The sequence below is a fragment of the Musa acuminata genome, chromosome BXJ1-4, assembly GCF_036884655.1.
Source record: "Musa acuminata AAA Group cultivar baxijiao chromosome BXJ1-4, Cavendish_Baxijiao_AAA, whole genome shotgun sequence".
NCBI lineage: Eukaryota > Viridiplantae > Streptophyta > Magnoliopsida > Zingiberales > Musaceae > Musa > Musa acuminata.
In genome coordinates, this window is record NC_088330.1 from 3688766 (window position 1) to 3705000 (window position 16235).

The 16235-nt window shown below is 35.7% G+C and overlaps 1 protein-coding gene and 1 long non-coding RNA gene across 2 annotated transcripts; one reads left to right on the forward strand and one right to left on the reverse strand.

The window, feature by feature from the left end:
* Window positions 1-1993: 1993 nt before the first annotated feature.
* Window positions 1994-5838, forward strand: LOC135642134 (uncharacterized). Its single transcript, XR_010497879.1, has 5 exons — window positions 1994-2155; window positions 4390-4647; window positions 4725-4796; window positions 4874-5344; window positions 5423-5838. It is a non-coding gene; the product is annotated as an uncharacterized LOC135642134 (long non-coding RNA).
* Window positions 5839-5992: 154 nt separating this feature from the next.
* LOC103980588 (acyl-CoA-binding domain-containing protein 1) lies at window positions 5993-14170 on the reverse strand. Its single transcript, XM_009397027.3, has 7 exons — window positions 13498-14170; window positions 12614-12719; window positions 12408-12511; window positions 11105-11196; window positions 8722-8819; window positions 6311-6463; window positions 5993-6227 (listed from the first exon to the last, which is right to left on the reverse strand). The coding sequence occupies exons 1-7, from the start codon at window positions 13944-13946 to the stop codon at window positions 6213-6215; spliced, it is 1017 nt and encodes a 338-aa protein (XP_009395302.2). The 5' UTR covers window positions 13947-14170; the 3' UTR covers window positions 5993-6212.
* Window positions 14171-16235: the final 2065 nt, after the last annotated feature.

The following is a 16235-nucleotide window of genomic DNA, read 5'->3' on the forward strand; positions in this document are numbered from 1 at the left end:
TCGTGTATCGAAGTAACTCACCAAAGATCCATGCCGTTGATCAAGCGGTTGCAATCTTGATGACTGATAAGTTTTTATGAATCAATCATGGACCGTAGACTTTGGAGGTTCTTTATCCAATATTTTTTTTGTTAGCTTTGGTTCTTTTTTATATTATTTAGGACGATTATCCAAAAAAAAATCCTCTATTTGGTTTTTTCGGATGATAACCTCCTTTTTTTTAATTTTCAAAAATACCCCTCAAAAGTTATTATGTATTTTTTCCCTAAATTCAAAAAATTCTTTTTGCCCAAATCATATAGTGTTTTAAAAATATTGTATAGTATTTTTGTTTTAAAAATGCTATATATTGTTTTTGTTTTAAAAATATTGTATAGTGTTTTCAAAACAAAAATACTTTATAGTGTTTATAAATACTATGTAGTGTTTTATGGATTAAAAAACACAATAAACAATTAGAGGAAATTTTTTTTTGGAATTGGGTGAGAAAAAATAATGTCTTTTTGAAGGGGCACTTTTGACATATTTATATTTTAAATATGCATTTGAAGAAAAAGACTTGAGTGCATATGTAATAATAAAATGCTTTTAAGTGTTTGAGAAATATTACATTAAAACTAAATTTTAAATGTAAGTTAACATAAGTGTTATTTAATGAAATTATATTTCAAGAGCCTATCATATATTATATGATAAATTTACTCTTCTAACATTTTTAATATATGCTATCAAAATTTAATTTTTTTAATTTAATATTTATTTAAAAAGTAAATATATATTTTTATTTAAATAAAAATAAAATACATGTAATCTTATAAAAAAAATTAGGGTTCAGACATATAATAAATAAAAATTTAAACATATAAATAAATATAAAATAATTTTTAAAAATAGAAAACCGAGAGAATGAATCGGAGAAATCAAGAGAAGGGGAGATTAAATGAGGGTTTAGGGTTCCATTAAATATTGATAATTTTCGAAATTTTAAATAATATTATATGGTATATTAAAAATTAAAAAAATTATGAACATCTTGACAAATGTTAAAATGCTAATGTTACCTTAATGATTGAATACATCACATCCTCCTCAGATCAAATATAATTTTAAATATATCAAATATTAATTTATATTTGAAATATGTACATATTTTAAATATGTTTCCAAATATACCTTTTAAGATTTTATTGTTTAGCATAAAATGGTAATGATATATCAAAGAATTTTGTTTGTTTAATGTCTTTATTATGTTTACTATAAATTTCTTATCGGCTCGCATTTAAATACTTTTTTTTATTAATTGCTTGTCATGATATTGCCTGATATTATAAATAATTTTTTTATGTTGTTTTGTGCTAATATATTGCATGCACAAGTAATCTGTTTCTTCCGTTGACTGCTTTGTAAATCCGGTCAGACGTCTGAAACGTTGAAAAGCAATTTCTACCAGTTTCCATTATCCACACATTCGCCTACCTTGTTATTTAAAATAGATTTGAAAAGGGATGCATGTGGGTCCTACGGTCTCTCCAACCACAGTCTTGGTAGGTTACTTTGGTATGTTCAACAAGGGCATGAAAAGTAATGCCTTTTATATCTCTGATAGGCCTCCGTTGAGTGGGCTTATATGGGCCCGCCAAGTCCACCCAATAAAACACGAGAAGGACTCACGCCGTTAACGATCCGAAAGAACGGCTCGTGTCGGTCCAATGACATGGCTCTAAGCTATTGGCTAATTCTCGAACGTGTCGAGTTGTTAGTGGTCGATGTTTGCGTAACGTTAGAATCCAAAAGACGTTTCGAGTTGTTTGTGGCACACATGGTTTTGTGCTATTGGTTTACCGTATGACATGGCGAGTTCCTGATTGTCCACGTCAGCGTGATGAGATGTTGTGCGCGTCCCTAGTCACCGAAAACGGATTCAAATCGCCATACCAAACCCACTATAAATCAATCTTGAATCGCCTCAGAGCTCTCGCAATCTCGAGAGAGCGATAACTTTTCGAAGGGGCGAGACGGTGGTGATCGAGGGGTAAAAGGGAGATCGAGATTTGCCGGTGTTCGGCGGAGAGGAAGGTCCAAAGGGGAGCGGCACTGATGGATCGATCGCTGTGGAAAACCGGATCCCTGATACCGTTCGGTCTCTTGCTCGCCGGTGCGTTCTTCTGATCTGTTCTTCGCTTTCTCGTTTTTATATAATATGTTGCTTCGATCTCGATCTCTGAGACGTGGTGCTGGTGAATGGATGCTGGTTATTGCTTGCTCCGGCACTCTAGATCTAATGGAAGATCTTCTGTGAGAAAAAGCCTTTTTGAATGCTTGGAATTGCCTCCTATCGTGCTTCTTAAAATGAATGTAGTAAGACTAGCAAAAAATGTTCTTAATGTCATTGATTCATTTTTGCTTTGATGAATGTTGAGGTTAATAACACTACATTGCATATGGCATGTATGAGCACAAAGTTAACTTGTGTTTCTTGCTAAGCGTATTATTATTTTGGCTAAAACAAGAACCAAAGATTGCTATAAGCTGATCCAAAGAGAATCTTACATAGCAATGATATGTTTCAAGGTTTTCCTTTGGAAACACATGATAACTACTACATTTCCCCCTGCTGTTGTAGTTTCAGTTGTTTTGCTAGTGACCTGTTTTCATTTCAGCGAACAATCTGTTTTGTATTTGGAATTTCTATGTTTTAGATGATGCAATTGAAACAAACAGAATTTAGGGACATTTTCTGGTTGAAATGACCAATTGCATGTTCATACAACACTTACTGCACAGTGCACAGACTTGTCGTGACTATAGTTCTGATTGTTTTCCTGTACATCGGTGATTCCTACAGTTAATGATAAGACTACTTGTTTGTTTAAGAAGCTACTACCTCGTTTGCACTTAGGGTAACCCGAATTTACATAGATATTTTGTAGCATTTTTACATCCGTGTCACAACAAGAAAGCAAAAACAAGGAGTCTTTGAGGAAAAATTGCTTGTACATATCCTGATGCTAAGAACATCTTTATCATTCGATCACTGGGTTCTGCTTTTGAAGTGCTCCTTGAACAATAGTTAGATCTTTTATGCAATATTCTAGTGGATACATGAGTTATGCCAGACATCTCCTTCAAATCGTCCGTTGCTTTATTCCAAAGCTTAGCATACTTCAAATAGCGCATACAGTATTTCTCTAGTGCAGAATTGTCGGCCATTCATGCATGTGGAAATGTTTATTAGATAAGCTTGTTGTTTCATTAGTCTAAACGTATATAGGTTTACAATAAGCACATTGAAAATTATCTGTCTTCATGTGCATACTACATACCCCAAGGTAATATGTAGATTAACTATCAGATTTACCTCCCTAAAAGTAACTCTTTTCCTTGAAATCTGCTGCCTTGTTCTTTACCATGAATTCATGAGCTACGTTGTCTTCACCGTACTAGAGATGGAGCAGATACAAACATAATACTATAATATAATTGAAAATTTTATTTTTAATCAAAAATATCAAAATAGTATTAAACAAGAAATAAAACTAAGAATATTTATAAAAATATTCTCAAGTGTATATACCTTTATCTTATAAATCATGATCATATTTATAGAATATAATGGTAACTATCTCATCATCTTATGTTACCTATAATTAAGTTAGTTGTAGGAACTCCTCCTGAAAATAACTTCTTAAATCATGGGCAACTTAGATATAACTATTTAGAATATGATTAGAACTATCTAAAACATGATAACTATCTAAGATAGCTAATTATGAATCAATTCTCAATACTCACTCTTGATTCATAATTACATGTATCAATTTGAAATATGAAATAAATATGCTTCTGAAATGAAAGTGACCTAGTGAGAATATCTATAATTTGTTCATCAAATGAAAAATTATAGCAATAATATGATCAAATTTCAAATTTAAACTTTTTAAAAATTTTATAACAATAATATGATCATGAAGAAGTCTACCATAATATTTTATTTGACTAACAATTTCAGTCACTCGAGATGAAAAATCTTATATTAATTTATTTTTTTTATGAATCAAATTTTAAACTCACGACGAAAGGTTTAAAGTTTTACCATAATAATTTTCGATGAGCCTTAAAATTTATCTTAAAATATCAATTAAATTTGCATTAATGTTGTACCCACTGTAATTCTTGAAAAAATTATGTCATGTATAGTTTATTGAATGAAGAACAATGCCTTGTGTTTTTTCTATTATCTGATTTCTTCATTTACATATTAGAAATTTTAGTATAGTTTTCATTTTGATACTTTAAAGTTCAGAACATTTACCTATGTTTTTATCGAGTCTGTTTTCTGAACATGGATGAACTCTGAGCCATCTAAGGGAGAGGATTTATAATTTGCAGTGGTGTTTTTTGGCATTCTCAATTGCTAAAGAGGAGACCACCAAGTTGGGAACGGTTTTTGGGATAGACCTAGGCACCACCTACTCTTGTGTCGGTGTCTACAAGAAGGGTCGTGTGGAGATTATAGCCAATAACCCAAGGGAATCGTATTACCCTTTCTTGGGTGGCTTTCACTGATTCTGAAAGATTGATTGGTGAGGCTGCAAAGAATCAGGCAGTCGGACCATTTTTTTTATGTCAAGGACTCATTGGATGAAAGTAAGTTTGCTTTTGAATCTGTACTCCCTTGTTTCTTAGCATAAGCTAGTAGATGGTTTACATTTTATGAGTTGCAGATTTGCAGATTAAAGATTGTGTGAACAAGGATGGCAAGCCTTGACAAACCAACGGCGACACTCATCTGGGAGGTAAACATTCTACCGACTAGTTTGATGTGCTCTGCACTCTGTACAGAACTCACTCTTCCTTCCTCGTCTTCTCAAAGGTGAGGACTTTGATCAGAGAATCATGGAGTACTTCATCAAATTGATCAAGAAGAAGCACGGGAAGGACATCAGCAAGGACAACCGCGCACTTGGGAAGTTGAGGAGGGAGTGTGAACGTGCCGAGAGAGCTTCGAGTAACCAGCACCAAGTCCGCGTCGAGATCGAGTCGCTCTACGAAGGCGTTGGATTTCCCGGAGCCTCTCACGCGTGCCCGTTTCAAGGACCTGTTCAGGAAGATCATGGGGCCGGTGAAGAAGACCATGGAAGATGCTGGGCTGGAGAAGCGGCAAATCGATGACATCGTTCTCGTGGGCGGCAGCACACGGATTCCCAAAAGGTGCAGCGGCTTTTGAAGGACTACTTCGACAGGAAAGAGCCGGACAAGGGGGTCAACCCAGACGAGGCTGCTGCATATGGCGCCGCGGTGCAATGAAGCATTTTGAGTGGAGAAGGTGGCGAAGAAACGTAAGGTATTATTACAATTCATGGCTTCCTCAAAACATCTTATATCGATTCCTGTGCTAATTCCGTTTACCCTTCGTGATCAGACATTCTTCTTTTGGACGTGGCACCGACTGGAATCGAGACTGTTGGCGGAGTGATGACGAAGCTGATTCCAAGGAACATAGTCATCCCGACCAAGAGCCCTCCTGATACTTTGTACCTGCGGCGATATCATTCGATAATGCAGACATAGATATATATACAAAACGTTTAAAGGAATACATGCTTCATGCGAAAAAAGCAAATCGAGCATAAAGAGATTCGTTGACGGCAAAGATGACATTAAGTACATCATATGCTTTGCCCAATTAGAATGAATGCATCGCTTCGACTACCAGGGAGACACTTTGTCTCTGCTCAGTAAGCACAGGGAAACACTTACACTAACAGGGTTATGTCAAGTTCAATGGCAAGCTCAATCTGTGGCTTCCTTCTGTAAACACTGAATTCTCTTCTACGTCACAAATTCAACCTGACAGGACAGATACCATTGCGCAGCTGATACTCCAATCTAAAGGAGCAATTTTGGGCATGTTTTCCTGCTTGCAAATAGTAATCTTCCCCAAAATAACCGAGGAAGCTACGCAAAATTGATGCTGGTAGAGACAGGAATCTAATAAACCCTTTAAATCATACTAGAATGAGCAATCTACTTCACACAAAAAATGGACGGCGTGTCAAGCCAATGAAACAACAAGAAGCATAGCAGCATGTTCACCAGCCAAATAAAGCAGCTCTTTCGGTTGGCTCGCTATGTTTCTCTTGTGAAACTACTTCCAGTCTGTTATTGCCAGAAAGAATGTATGAACTGTGGATGTCAATGCAATCTTTTCCTTAGCGGGCTTGAAGCTACATAAATCCATTATTATACATGTAAATGACTAAGATCTTCTACCATTCGCTAAATAAAAGAATGTTTAATTTGATGTCACCATAAAAGCCCACTGAGATCCACAGAGATCAAGCGGAGAATTGCCGTCCTCATCCTTAATATGATGATTAGCATGATGCTTGATGAGCAACTCAGCAATTGCTTCTTGCTCACACAGAGCAGCATAGTGAAGCGGTGTTTGTCGTTCATCGTCCTACACATTAGCACAGAGAGTTCAAGGTGTTATAAATAAAAGAATGTTAGTTGAGGCATGTTATTCATACAAATTATGCTTCCTACAGAAGCAAGAAATTTTGCATGGGGCCATCAATGTCTCTGATTTCAAGTTTTCCATTCAGGAAGTCTACCAGGTGGCCATCAATGTCTCTGATTTCTAACAATTTATACAAAACACAATTGAATGACTCATAAATTTGACTACCCAAGACTCCGTGTTGAATAATGAACAGAATTTTCTAATTTACACAAAGGCATCAGCATGGATGCATTATTACGTACAAAGCATGCCATAAACTAAATAACAACAAGAATTCTTAATGTCAAATCTTTTCTCATTGCAATGCTTTGTGTAGAGCAATATCACTATCCAAAATAAAATTAATCAAATCCTATTTCTTGTTTTCAATAAAATTTTCATTGTTAATCTTTATTGAATCACGGTCTAACAAATTTATTGTAGTTCTCCTTTGGACATGTCTATCCCATCTTAAATGATTTAATCTGATCCCATCTTTTATCAAAGTTACATGTTATTGTAAATGAATGTGGACAATGCTTAATCTTTTTTAGTATTCTCATCCATCTTCAAATTCCCATGTTAGCTACAGTAATTTATTACCTGTTGTTTCCTAATTATCCAACACTTTAACCCATAATGCATTGGTAACCATAAAACTATCTTACTAAATCTTATTAAATTTTCTTTTTAAATTTTGTCACAACTCACAAGACGATTAATACACTTTAATACACTCAGGATGCCCTCCTTTATGAGTAGAAAGTCCTTTAACTCTATGAATAATGTCTTCACTAGTCTCTTATTTCTGCTGAATAAAAGATATAAGATAATTAAGACTTAAATCCTAGAAACTTTTTATTAATATAATTTAACTATTAATTCATTACACTTTATACAATTGATTTTAATATTATTTGGTCTAACACCCTTAATTTCTAGTATTTGCCTCAAGCAGTAAGAGAGACTTAATTCCAACTAAACTATCCTTAAGAAAATAATGTGGAAGTTTATCTTGAGGGTTCATTCATAACCAAAATAAAAAAAGGATAAAGACACAAAGTAGATCCTTGATATACATACAAAGTTACAAGAGACTTGGTAGTAATTCAACCTATAAAAAAGCTAATGACAACTCTATCATATATATCTGTTATCAAATTTAGTATTAGTTGGATCAATTTAACTACCATATATCTTCTTTATATCTAAAATTCATCATAATAATTGGTTAGAGACCCTACCATAAACTTGTTCTAGGTCAATAAAAACCATGTGAAGTTAATAAATTAATTTCTTGAAAGACTTTTCTTTTTTAAACAACACTTGCATCAATCTTTGTTTTATAGTGTGATTCATTAGCTCAAGTTCTCCAAAGTTCAAACAACACTAGATATCTACTTTATTCTTATATATCAATGCTTAAAAGCTTCTTCTCTACTCATCAAGAATTTTTCAATTTTTCAAAAGTTTGTAATATACACTAGATGACCAAATGACCTTTAAATCTCTTGAACCAATCCAAACCTCAACATATATACTTTCAGGGCCTGTGCTATTTCCTATTTCACCTTTCTCAAAATCCACACTTGTCCCAGCTCTATGAATGAATTTATGGGTTACACAGTTACCATTTTAAGTACAATTATTTCCACTCTCACAAATAAACTAATGCTCATCTTTCTGAAGCAAATATTGATAATGATAAAATCACATGATACAACAAAATTTAAAGCAATTTTTTTTAAATTGGTACGATTGCCTTTAAACATAATTGCAGCTAATTTTAACTAATTGCCTCAAATTTTATCATAGAATACACTATACTTTAAAGCAAAATAATATGTGTGGACTTGTAAGTTGTAACAATGTGTGAGTTCATAAGAATCAACATGATCTCAAGGTGCAAAGCAAATGTGAAATCCATATGCAAGGATTTTCATTTCCCAAATAGTAGGTGCCAAGTGCCAGCACAAATGCACAATCAGTGCATAACATAGAGCATTGAATGATCCACAGAATGACACAAATAGTAGGTGCCAAGTGCCAGCACATATGCGCAATCAGTGCATAACATAGAGCATTGAATGATCCACAGAATGACACAATGGACCATGTGCAATACTACTGCATCTGTGATCTGTGACATGGCTAAGTCAGATAAAAGATGAGCTTGTACAATTTTCAACTTCTAAACCAAAGGGTTGGGTATAGACCTGGGCATTCACATCTGCATTCTTGTTAAGAAGTATTTCCACAACACCAAGATGTCCACGATCTACAGCCCAATGTAATGGAGTCCTCCCTTCACTATCTGCAACAAGCACAGACTAGAGCATGTGAAAACCTAAAACAGATTAAGATATTATAAGAAACAGGAAAAATTATAAATAAATACTCAGAATTCCTTTAGCTATAACATTTTATAAGACAATGCAGATTTACTATAATGCCAAACTATCTTAGGAAGTGATATTGATTAAACAAATAAATGAAAGAAAATTCTACAGTATGTCATTTTCTGTGAATAACAATCCAATATTAGTCCAACCAAAATATAAAAAGATTTACAATGTTACTCTCAATTCTCAACTAGAATAAAATGGTGAATTTACTGGGAGAATAGTTACCTTAAGCCTTGTATTTACACATAAAACTAATGTATTAATTGGACACTTAGCAGGAAATGATGGTACATACACTATTTTTATATATACCCTTTCGGGTTTAAGCTTCATTAACTAGAGACATTGCCTTCTACCAAGCCCAATGGCAGAAAAAGATTCACGTGGCTGACCACAAATAGTTGGAACATCATGGTTTGTTGTTGTTGTAGTAGTAGATTTGACTGCAAATATTGGTCTTATTTGTACCCAAACTCTTATAATTGTCTATTCTGTTAATAGTAGTAACAATAATCAGAACGTTCCATTAAAAGATTTCTAAATTGAATGTTCCTATAATTGTCATTAAGTTTGCCTACTTTGATCTAATTGTTAAATCAGATGCATAGAGCCATGCACAGAGCCAGCAACATGAGCCAACAAAGCCACAAATCATCTGATTTTAGCAATTCTTTTTTGGTGGAGCAAAAAGTTCCAGATATACCACCTGGAGGAATGTACAGGCAGGGGAATGGATAACCACATAAAAAATATTTGAGGAACACCAACTCATCTAAAATCATAGTTATTGTATCTATGAATCCAAACATAGGAGATGAACTACTAATTATTCCCATAAAACAAAGAAGCATGTGGAACTTTGGAGGTTATAATGCCATAAAGATAAAAAGAGTGCAAAATTATGTCTTGTAACAACAAGATATCCAACCACAGACAATGAGAAAAATCGTTTGCACAGATTACGGGTGTTAATATGTTGGAGAAATGAATGGATATTCATCCAATTCTCCCCCGATACTACTTCGCATGGTATCATCAAGTGTTTGAGCTGTTAGTTGTTAAACCATTCTCATGAACCCTTCAGAGATGAATTTTTGCATGCAAAACCTGATCCTATATGTTAGATAAGCAATTGCTTTTATTGAAGGTAAAAATAAAAAAATAAAAAAGATCAAAGTTACTATAAGGGATCATCTATGGTTGAGCATCAATAACATATTGAGGTTAGGTGCCTCATCATATCATTATCAAGGAAAAGCTTGTTTAGTTACGACTTACGAACAGCTGGACTAAGATGAGACCATGATATCATGGTATCATCTCTTTACTCATGATTTCATGTCTCTTTAGTTGAAAGAGGATGCTAGAGACAGACACATGTAGACCATAGAGTATATTCAAATAAACAGTCTGAAGGGACCAGTATAGGCTCCAACATAACTGGGATCCATCACAAGGTAAACCAACGTGGACAAAAGTTTGCTGAGGTTTATCAAAACTAAAGTGAAAAAGGCATAATAAGATAAAGTTTGAATTCTGACAGGAAATATCCAAATGACTGAACTTGAAACTACAACCTCACAATGACACAAAAATGGGTAAGTCAAGCTTCGACGGTTCTCATTTGGTTGTCTCAGGCATTGAATTCCTTGATAGATATTTGGGATCACAAGTATCGAATCACCACAAGAATATAAATGATAAGATTATCACTGAGATGCATGTCAGTGTTTGCATTAGAACTCGTTATCCACCTACAACATCAAAATACCTAAATAGAATTGCAAATTCCAAATGAAACATAGGAGCCAACGGAAAAAAAATGACAGGATAACTTATCATAGACAAATCAAGGTGGAACCTAAGAAAGGAATAGTGAAAAGAAAAAGGTTGTGCATTAGGCAATAAGAGTTCACAAATTATATACATTCATATACATCAACCAAAAAACACAATCTCTAAAAGGAAAAATCATTGAAAAATTTTCATAACGGTGGCACCAAAGTAATAAAAGATCAGTTCAAAAAGAATTTAAAAAAATTTGCTGAGGAATCAACTGGAAAATTAAATCTTAATTTCTAGTTCTATCTGCTGTCATAACAGTCTGAAGCAAAACAAATGAATTGATTAAATTAATAAAAACCATACAAGAGCTTTTCGGCCACAAGAGATCCATACTAAACAGTAAACACACCTTTAGAATTCACAGAAGCACCATTAGCAATAAGTGCCAATAACCCATCAGCATCTCCTTCCCTGGCAAAGTCATGTACTGGCTCCAACTTTCTGATGACAAGAAACATAAGAAAATTATATATTGGAATATATAATTCAAAACACAGTTAGCAAATACTTGCCAAAAGAGTACACTAAGCTATGATAAAAATGTCTCACTGATCCAGCAGAGCAACACAAGGATTTTCATGTAGCACATACAGTGGAATGCCAAACCAAGGAAAATCACTGCCTGCATTACCATGCCTACAGGCAAAAGTCCAACACAATCACAACATGGCGAGCAGCATCTGCTGTGCTAACAACCTATGCTCAGCATACAATACTACAATCGTACTAATGTAAAATAATGTAGAGAATTTTTTCAGCTCACTGCTTGTGTGATATCATTACAAACATGACCTGTTGTTGCTTGTGGTGTATGGGGATTGGAGTGAGTGGGGCGGGGGCCAAAAAAACAGGGAAGCAAAAAAACAGGGAAGCTGTCAATCTTACTTCATTAAGTGAAATAAGGATTACTGACATGATATCTAAAGAAGCTTAAAGGAACATGTATCTATCCATTACATGACAAGAACTTGCTGCTCTTTTGAAATTGTCAGCATGATCATGACACATGTCAGTAGTAAAAAATAAAACCAAGCATGAATATCAAATTTTATATAATATGGAAAAGATAACTGGTCTGTTCTTATTATGTAAAGTCATATGTCGAAGTGTGCTACTTCGTAAGCCTACATGTGACAACCTGCCTATACAAAAGTGTCGTGAAAATGTGATTGTGCATATGGATTAGTGAATCAAGCACATACATGAAATAATGAAAAACCAACAAATTCAGAACTCATAAATTCAGTCAATTCCTGAATTAATAGATGCCAATGTTTATGGGGATGCTATAACAACTAGATTCTATTCGTTGCACACACTTCCATTTCTAAAATTTGTAACAAAGGCCTGAACTTTTATTTTCCTATTCTTACTATGGATGCAATGAAGAAGAAGTTGACTATTTCATATCTCTATGCATGAGACTGAAGTAGTTCGAAAGGTCAAAAATCAAGGCAATGGCAGTGCAGTATCATCCACGAGAACTTGCATGAAATGAAACATCTACATATATGTTTTACATAAGCAACAAGAAGATTGAATTATAACCTGAAGAATGCACCAATGAACATAAAAAGCAGAAAAAAAAGCCTCCATTATTGTCACATAATCAATCAAAAATAGACAAAAACCTCTGCTGGTGAGGACCTTACATATCAGTATCTGACTCCTCCTCATGAACGAAGGTGCTAAAAACTGGCCCCATTGGTCCCTTTGCAGCTGAACTAGATGGCAGAGTATCTTCATCATTCATTTTCTGTAAGCTTGTCAAATTCATTAGAAGAAAAAAGATACCAATGTAGGACGATGTAACTTCTGCAACAATAGAAAGAAGAATTGAGATCTGGGAAGAACTCACCTTAGAAGAACCACTTGCCCAAGAAGGATAAAGCTCATTCACAATCATGAGGTACTTCTGCATAGCTTCTTCTTGAGGCATAGAACCCAACTTCTGCCATGCATTCCTTACATAAAATCACCAAATTGATGTTTTATATTAATTAAATGCCAAAAGAGACTACAAGTGACTAGTTGCCTAAAATCTTTAAACAACAATCAATTAAGTGCCAAAAGAGACTACAAGTGACTAATTGTCTAAAATCTTTAAACAACAAAGTATAGTTGTTATAGACATATTTGCAAGTCCCATGCAGTTAAGCAGTGGTTGATAATGTAGGTAAGAGACGTCTACAAAGTTGAATGTGAATTATTCTGCAGCTTGCACCACAAAGAAATCAGGAACCGTCCAGACTCATACCACACAAAAATTATAAGTTCGTAAGGAATGCAATCGAGTTAAATCCATTGTTTGGGAACAAGAGATTGCGATGTGACAAGCTGCTTATTCTTTATCATGGAGGATTCATTGGAACATGAATCCTCCATGATATGCAAGACGAAGTGACAAGCTGCTTATTCTTTACCACGTATCAATGAAAAAAAGGAGAAGAGAGGGCAAGACAATGTTGCAAACCATGAAAATTGAACGTAATCATGTTCAAGGTAAAAACAAAACTTGAGGTCAAATAAAACTCAAGATATATTGTAAAGAAATTTTGACATATTATTGCTATCTCTTGCTTCACCTAACAATACAGGAAACCAAGATCATGCGCATGAAGTATATTATACTAGTTAACTACTTGCATATAGTGTTGACAGAGGCAAGACCAAGTTCGCATAGATAATGCAAGTGACAATTTGCTGAAGCATACAGCCAATCCCAAAGAGATCAAGACATACCACTTGGCTCGAGCAGTCATCTTAAGCGCAGATGGCTGAGGAATGGTACACGGCCCCTCGGTCGCAATCTTGTAGAGCCCATACAACTGCAACTGCACATCACTCGAAACCTTTGTTGAATTCTTGTCGGCAGCTGTAGCCGCAACAAAAGCCGTAGCCGCAGTGAAGGCTTCGTCCAACTCCGTGCTCTCGATCCCCTCCCAGTCGCTATCATCCTCCAAAAGGCCCTCTTCTTCCTTCTCCGATCCCCCCACGCCTTCATCCGCCTTCTTCCCGACATCTAGCGACGAGCGCTCGACCAATGGGGCTTCGGCGGTCAGGTCATGCTCGCGAACAACACGGAGGTTGTCCTCCTTGAAGGAGATGACGACGGAGATGAGCTTCGCGATGAGAAAAGAGAAGATGAGACCGATAAACACGGCTTGGCAGAGATCCTGCCAATCTCCCATGTCGAAATCGAAGAACCAAAACAGGTAATCCAAATTGAAGCAGGGGGGGGGGGGGGATGATTCCTCGTCAAATGAACCCTAGAGAGCGGTGGAATCGAGGATGACTGATCGATCAAAGAGCCGTGAGGGGAATAGACAAATGAATCGAAACCCTAGATAATGGAAGAAGCGGAAGCGAATGGAGTAAAAAACCAGACGAGGAAGGGAAAGTGCTTTCGAAAGCGGGATTTGCTTCACAGTCGAGTTTGATTACGACTTGGGATACGAATTCCAGTTGCCTAATCGTGGAGGTCGAGAGGTGTGCGGCGGTCTCACATCCGGCACGCCATGTCATCCACTCGGATACCGTGTCGGGACCCAATTCGGGGGTGTTCAAAGATTTCTCACCCGCATTCATGGTCGGCGCAAGTAGTTTATCGAAAAATATTTCTTACCCATTCGCTCTATGGCCGTCGAACACCCGCCTTGTAATTGGACGCAGCGACGTTTTACATGCGGGCACAACGATGCCTTCCACTCATAAGACAGGTGAACGCGTGGGTAGTAGTGATATTGCCATGTGGCTTTCACACGTGGGATGGGATAAAAGACACGAGCTTGATGACTCAGAATGACGAAGGAAAAGACGGGTAATGAAGAAAAATGATTATATTTGAATAAGCTAATGCTTTCATTTATAATATCTATTTTTTTTTGCTAATAAAATATTCTTGAAAAGTTTCTAAAATCTTAAATAATTTTTGAAGGGACCAAAACTTTCTTTTAAATGATTTTGGTAAATAAGTCACTGTTTTCTTGTGACATGCATTTGTCTCTCAATTTTACAAGAAGTAATATTCACTCTAATGAAACACACTTTAGATAATTTTGAAATGTATTTGAAAAACAAATTAATTAATTAAAATTTAAAATACAGTGCCTTTAATTTGTTCAAAATCTTTAAAATTGAGACAGAGATATAATAATTTAAAATTTGAAATTGTTAATTCACTCATGTTGACTTGGTAAAATGACCCAAAATAATTCCCACATTGGTTTAACAAGCCAAGTCATTTGGAAGTCCTCAATTGTCACAACATGACTTTTTCTTATCACAAGAGCTTACACTAATTTATAGACCTCTCAAAGATACATTCAAGGATATAATATATGACCCCATGGATGGAGTCTATGAGACCTTTCTAGGGTTTTATTCTATGACAAAAGGGAAAGGAGAGGAGAGGGAGAGGGCATCGAGTACAACTGCGTGTATCATCCAAACTCTTGCAGGTCTTCAAAGTGCATGCAACCTCTATCAGTTGTGAAGTGGGTTTGGACCTTGAGGCACCCCTCTGTCAGACACTCCATAGATAGAGCTTGCTTCATCGTCTTCATAGATAGCCTGCGAAGGAGATATCTTGGTGAAATATGCACTGGACTGGGAAGAAAGCTCACCTTCCCTACTGGTCTCGACCTCCTTCCTCATGACCCTAATTCCAGAGCTTAAGCTAGAAAAGTGGCCCATAATAAGCAGTATCAGGAGGAGCATGGGTGGCAAAGCGAAGGTCTGCGGCTTCATGGTGTCATGCAAAAGAGACTTTGGGAGGAGAGATTGAGTGATTTGTTTGCTTGAGGAGCTTTGTAGGTTTCGGCTTTATAGAGATTTAATGAGGAGTCAAATCCATGCCATTCATTCTACACGAGACAGAGAGCTGAAAGGCAATGCCTTATCAGATCAAACTGTTGATTGTCATGCACATCTCAGACAAAGTCGGTTCTAAGCTTATTATTGTTGGTACTATCAGTGCAGATACTTCACTTCTGGAGAAGAACAGTCTTTTCTTGGCTCCAGCAATGCCAGCCAGATGAATGCTTGATTGTTTGTTATGTGATTCGATCAGACTTAATTGTAGAGCGTGCTGTATGCTCTTCATATTAAGCCAGCACATATTGATTGCATCTTGTAGTCGTAATTAAATCCCTCTGCACTCACTACAACTCTTTTAACCATTCCTCTATATGAAAACACAAGAATCAAATTCTAAAACTGCATCCCAAAGATGATTGTAGATGAAAAGAAAAGAAAAGATTAGACAGGAAAAAGAAAATGGCAAATTAGTAGTGACAAAAAGGAGGAACTAAGGTTTACTCCAAGTAAGAGGGTCATAGGAAGACTAATTGTTGAATTGGTATGGTGCAAGTGATCTTTTAGCTTGAGATATATTTCTATGAGCATGAAAAGGATTAAATTATTGACAACAGGATTTGATTACATGACAAGTGAACAAGATTGCTTGAAAGAACAACAAA

Coding starts and splice junctions, on each gene's coding strand:
- LOC103980588 (XM_009397027.3), bottom strand. CDS start 13,946: ATGGGAGATTGGCAGGATCTCTGCCAAGCCGTGTTTATCGGTCTCATC. Junction 12,720..13,497: donor ATGACTGCTCGAGCCAAGTG/GTATGTCTTGAT, acceptor ATTTTATGTAAG/GAATGCATGGCAGAAGTTGG. Junction 11,197..12,407: donor GAGGAGTCAGATACTGATAT/GTAAGGTCCTCA, acceptor TCTTGTCATCAG/AAAGTTGGAGCCAGTACATG.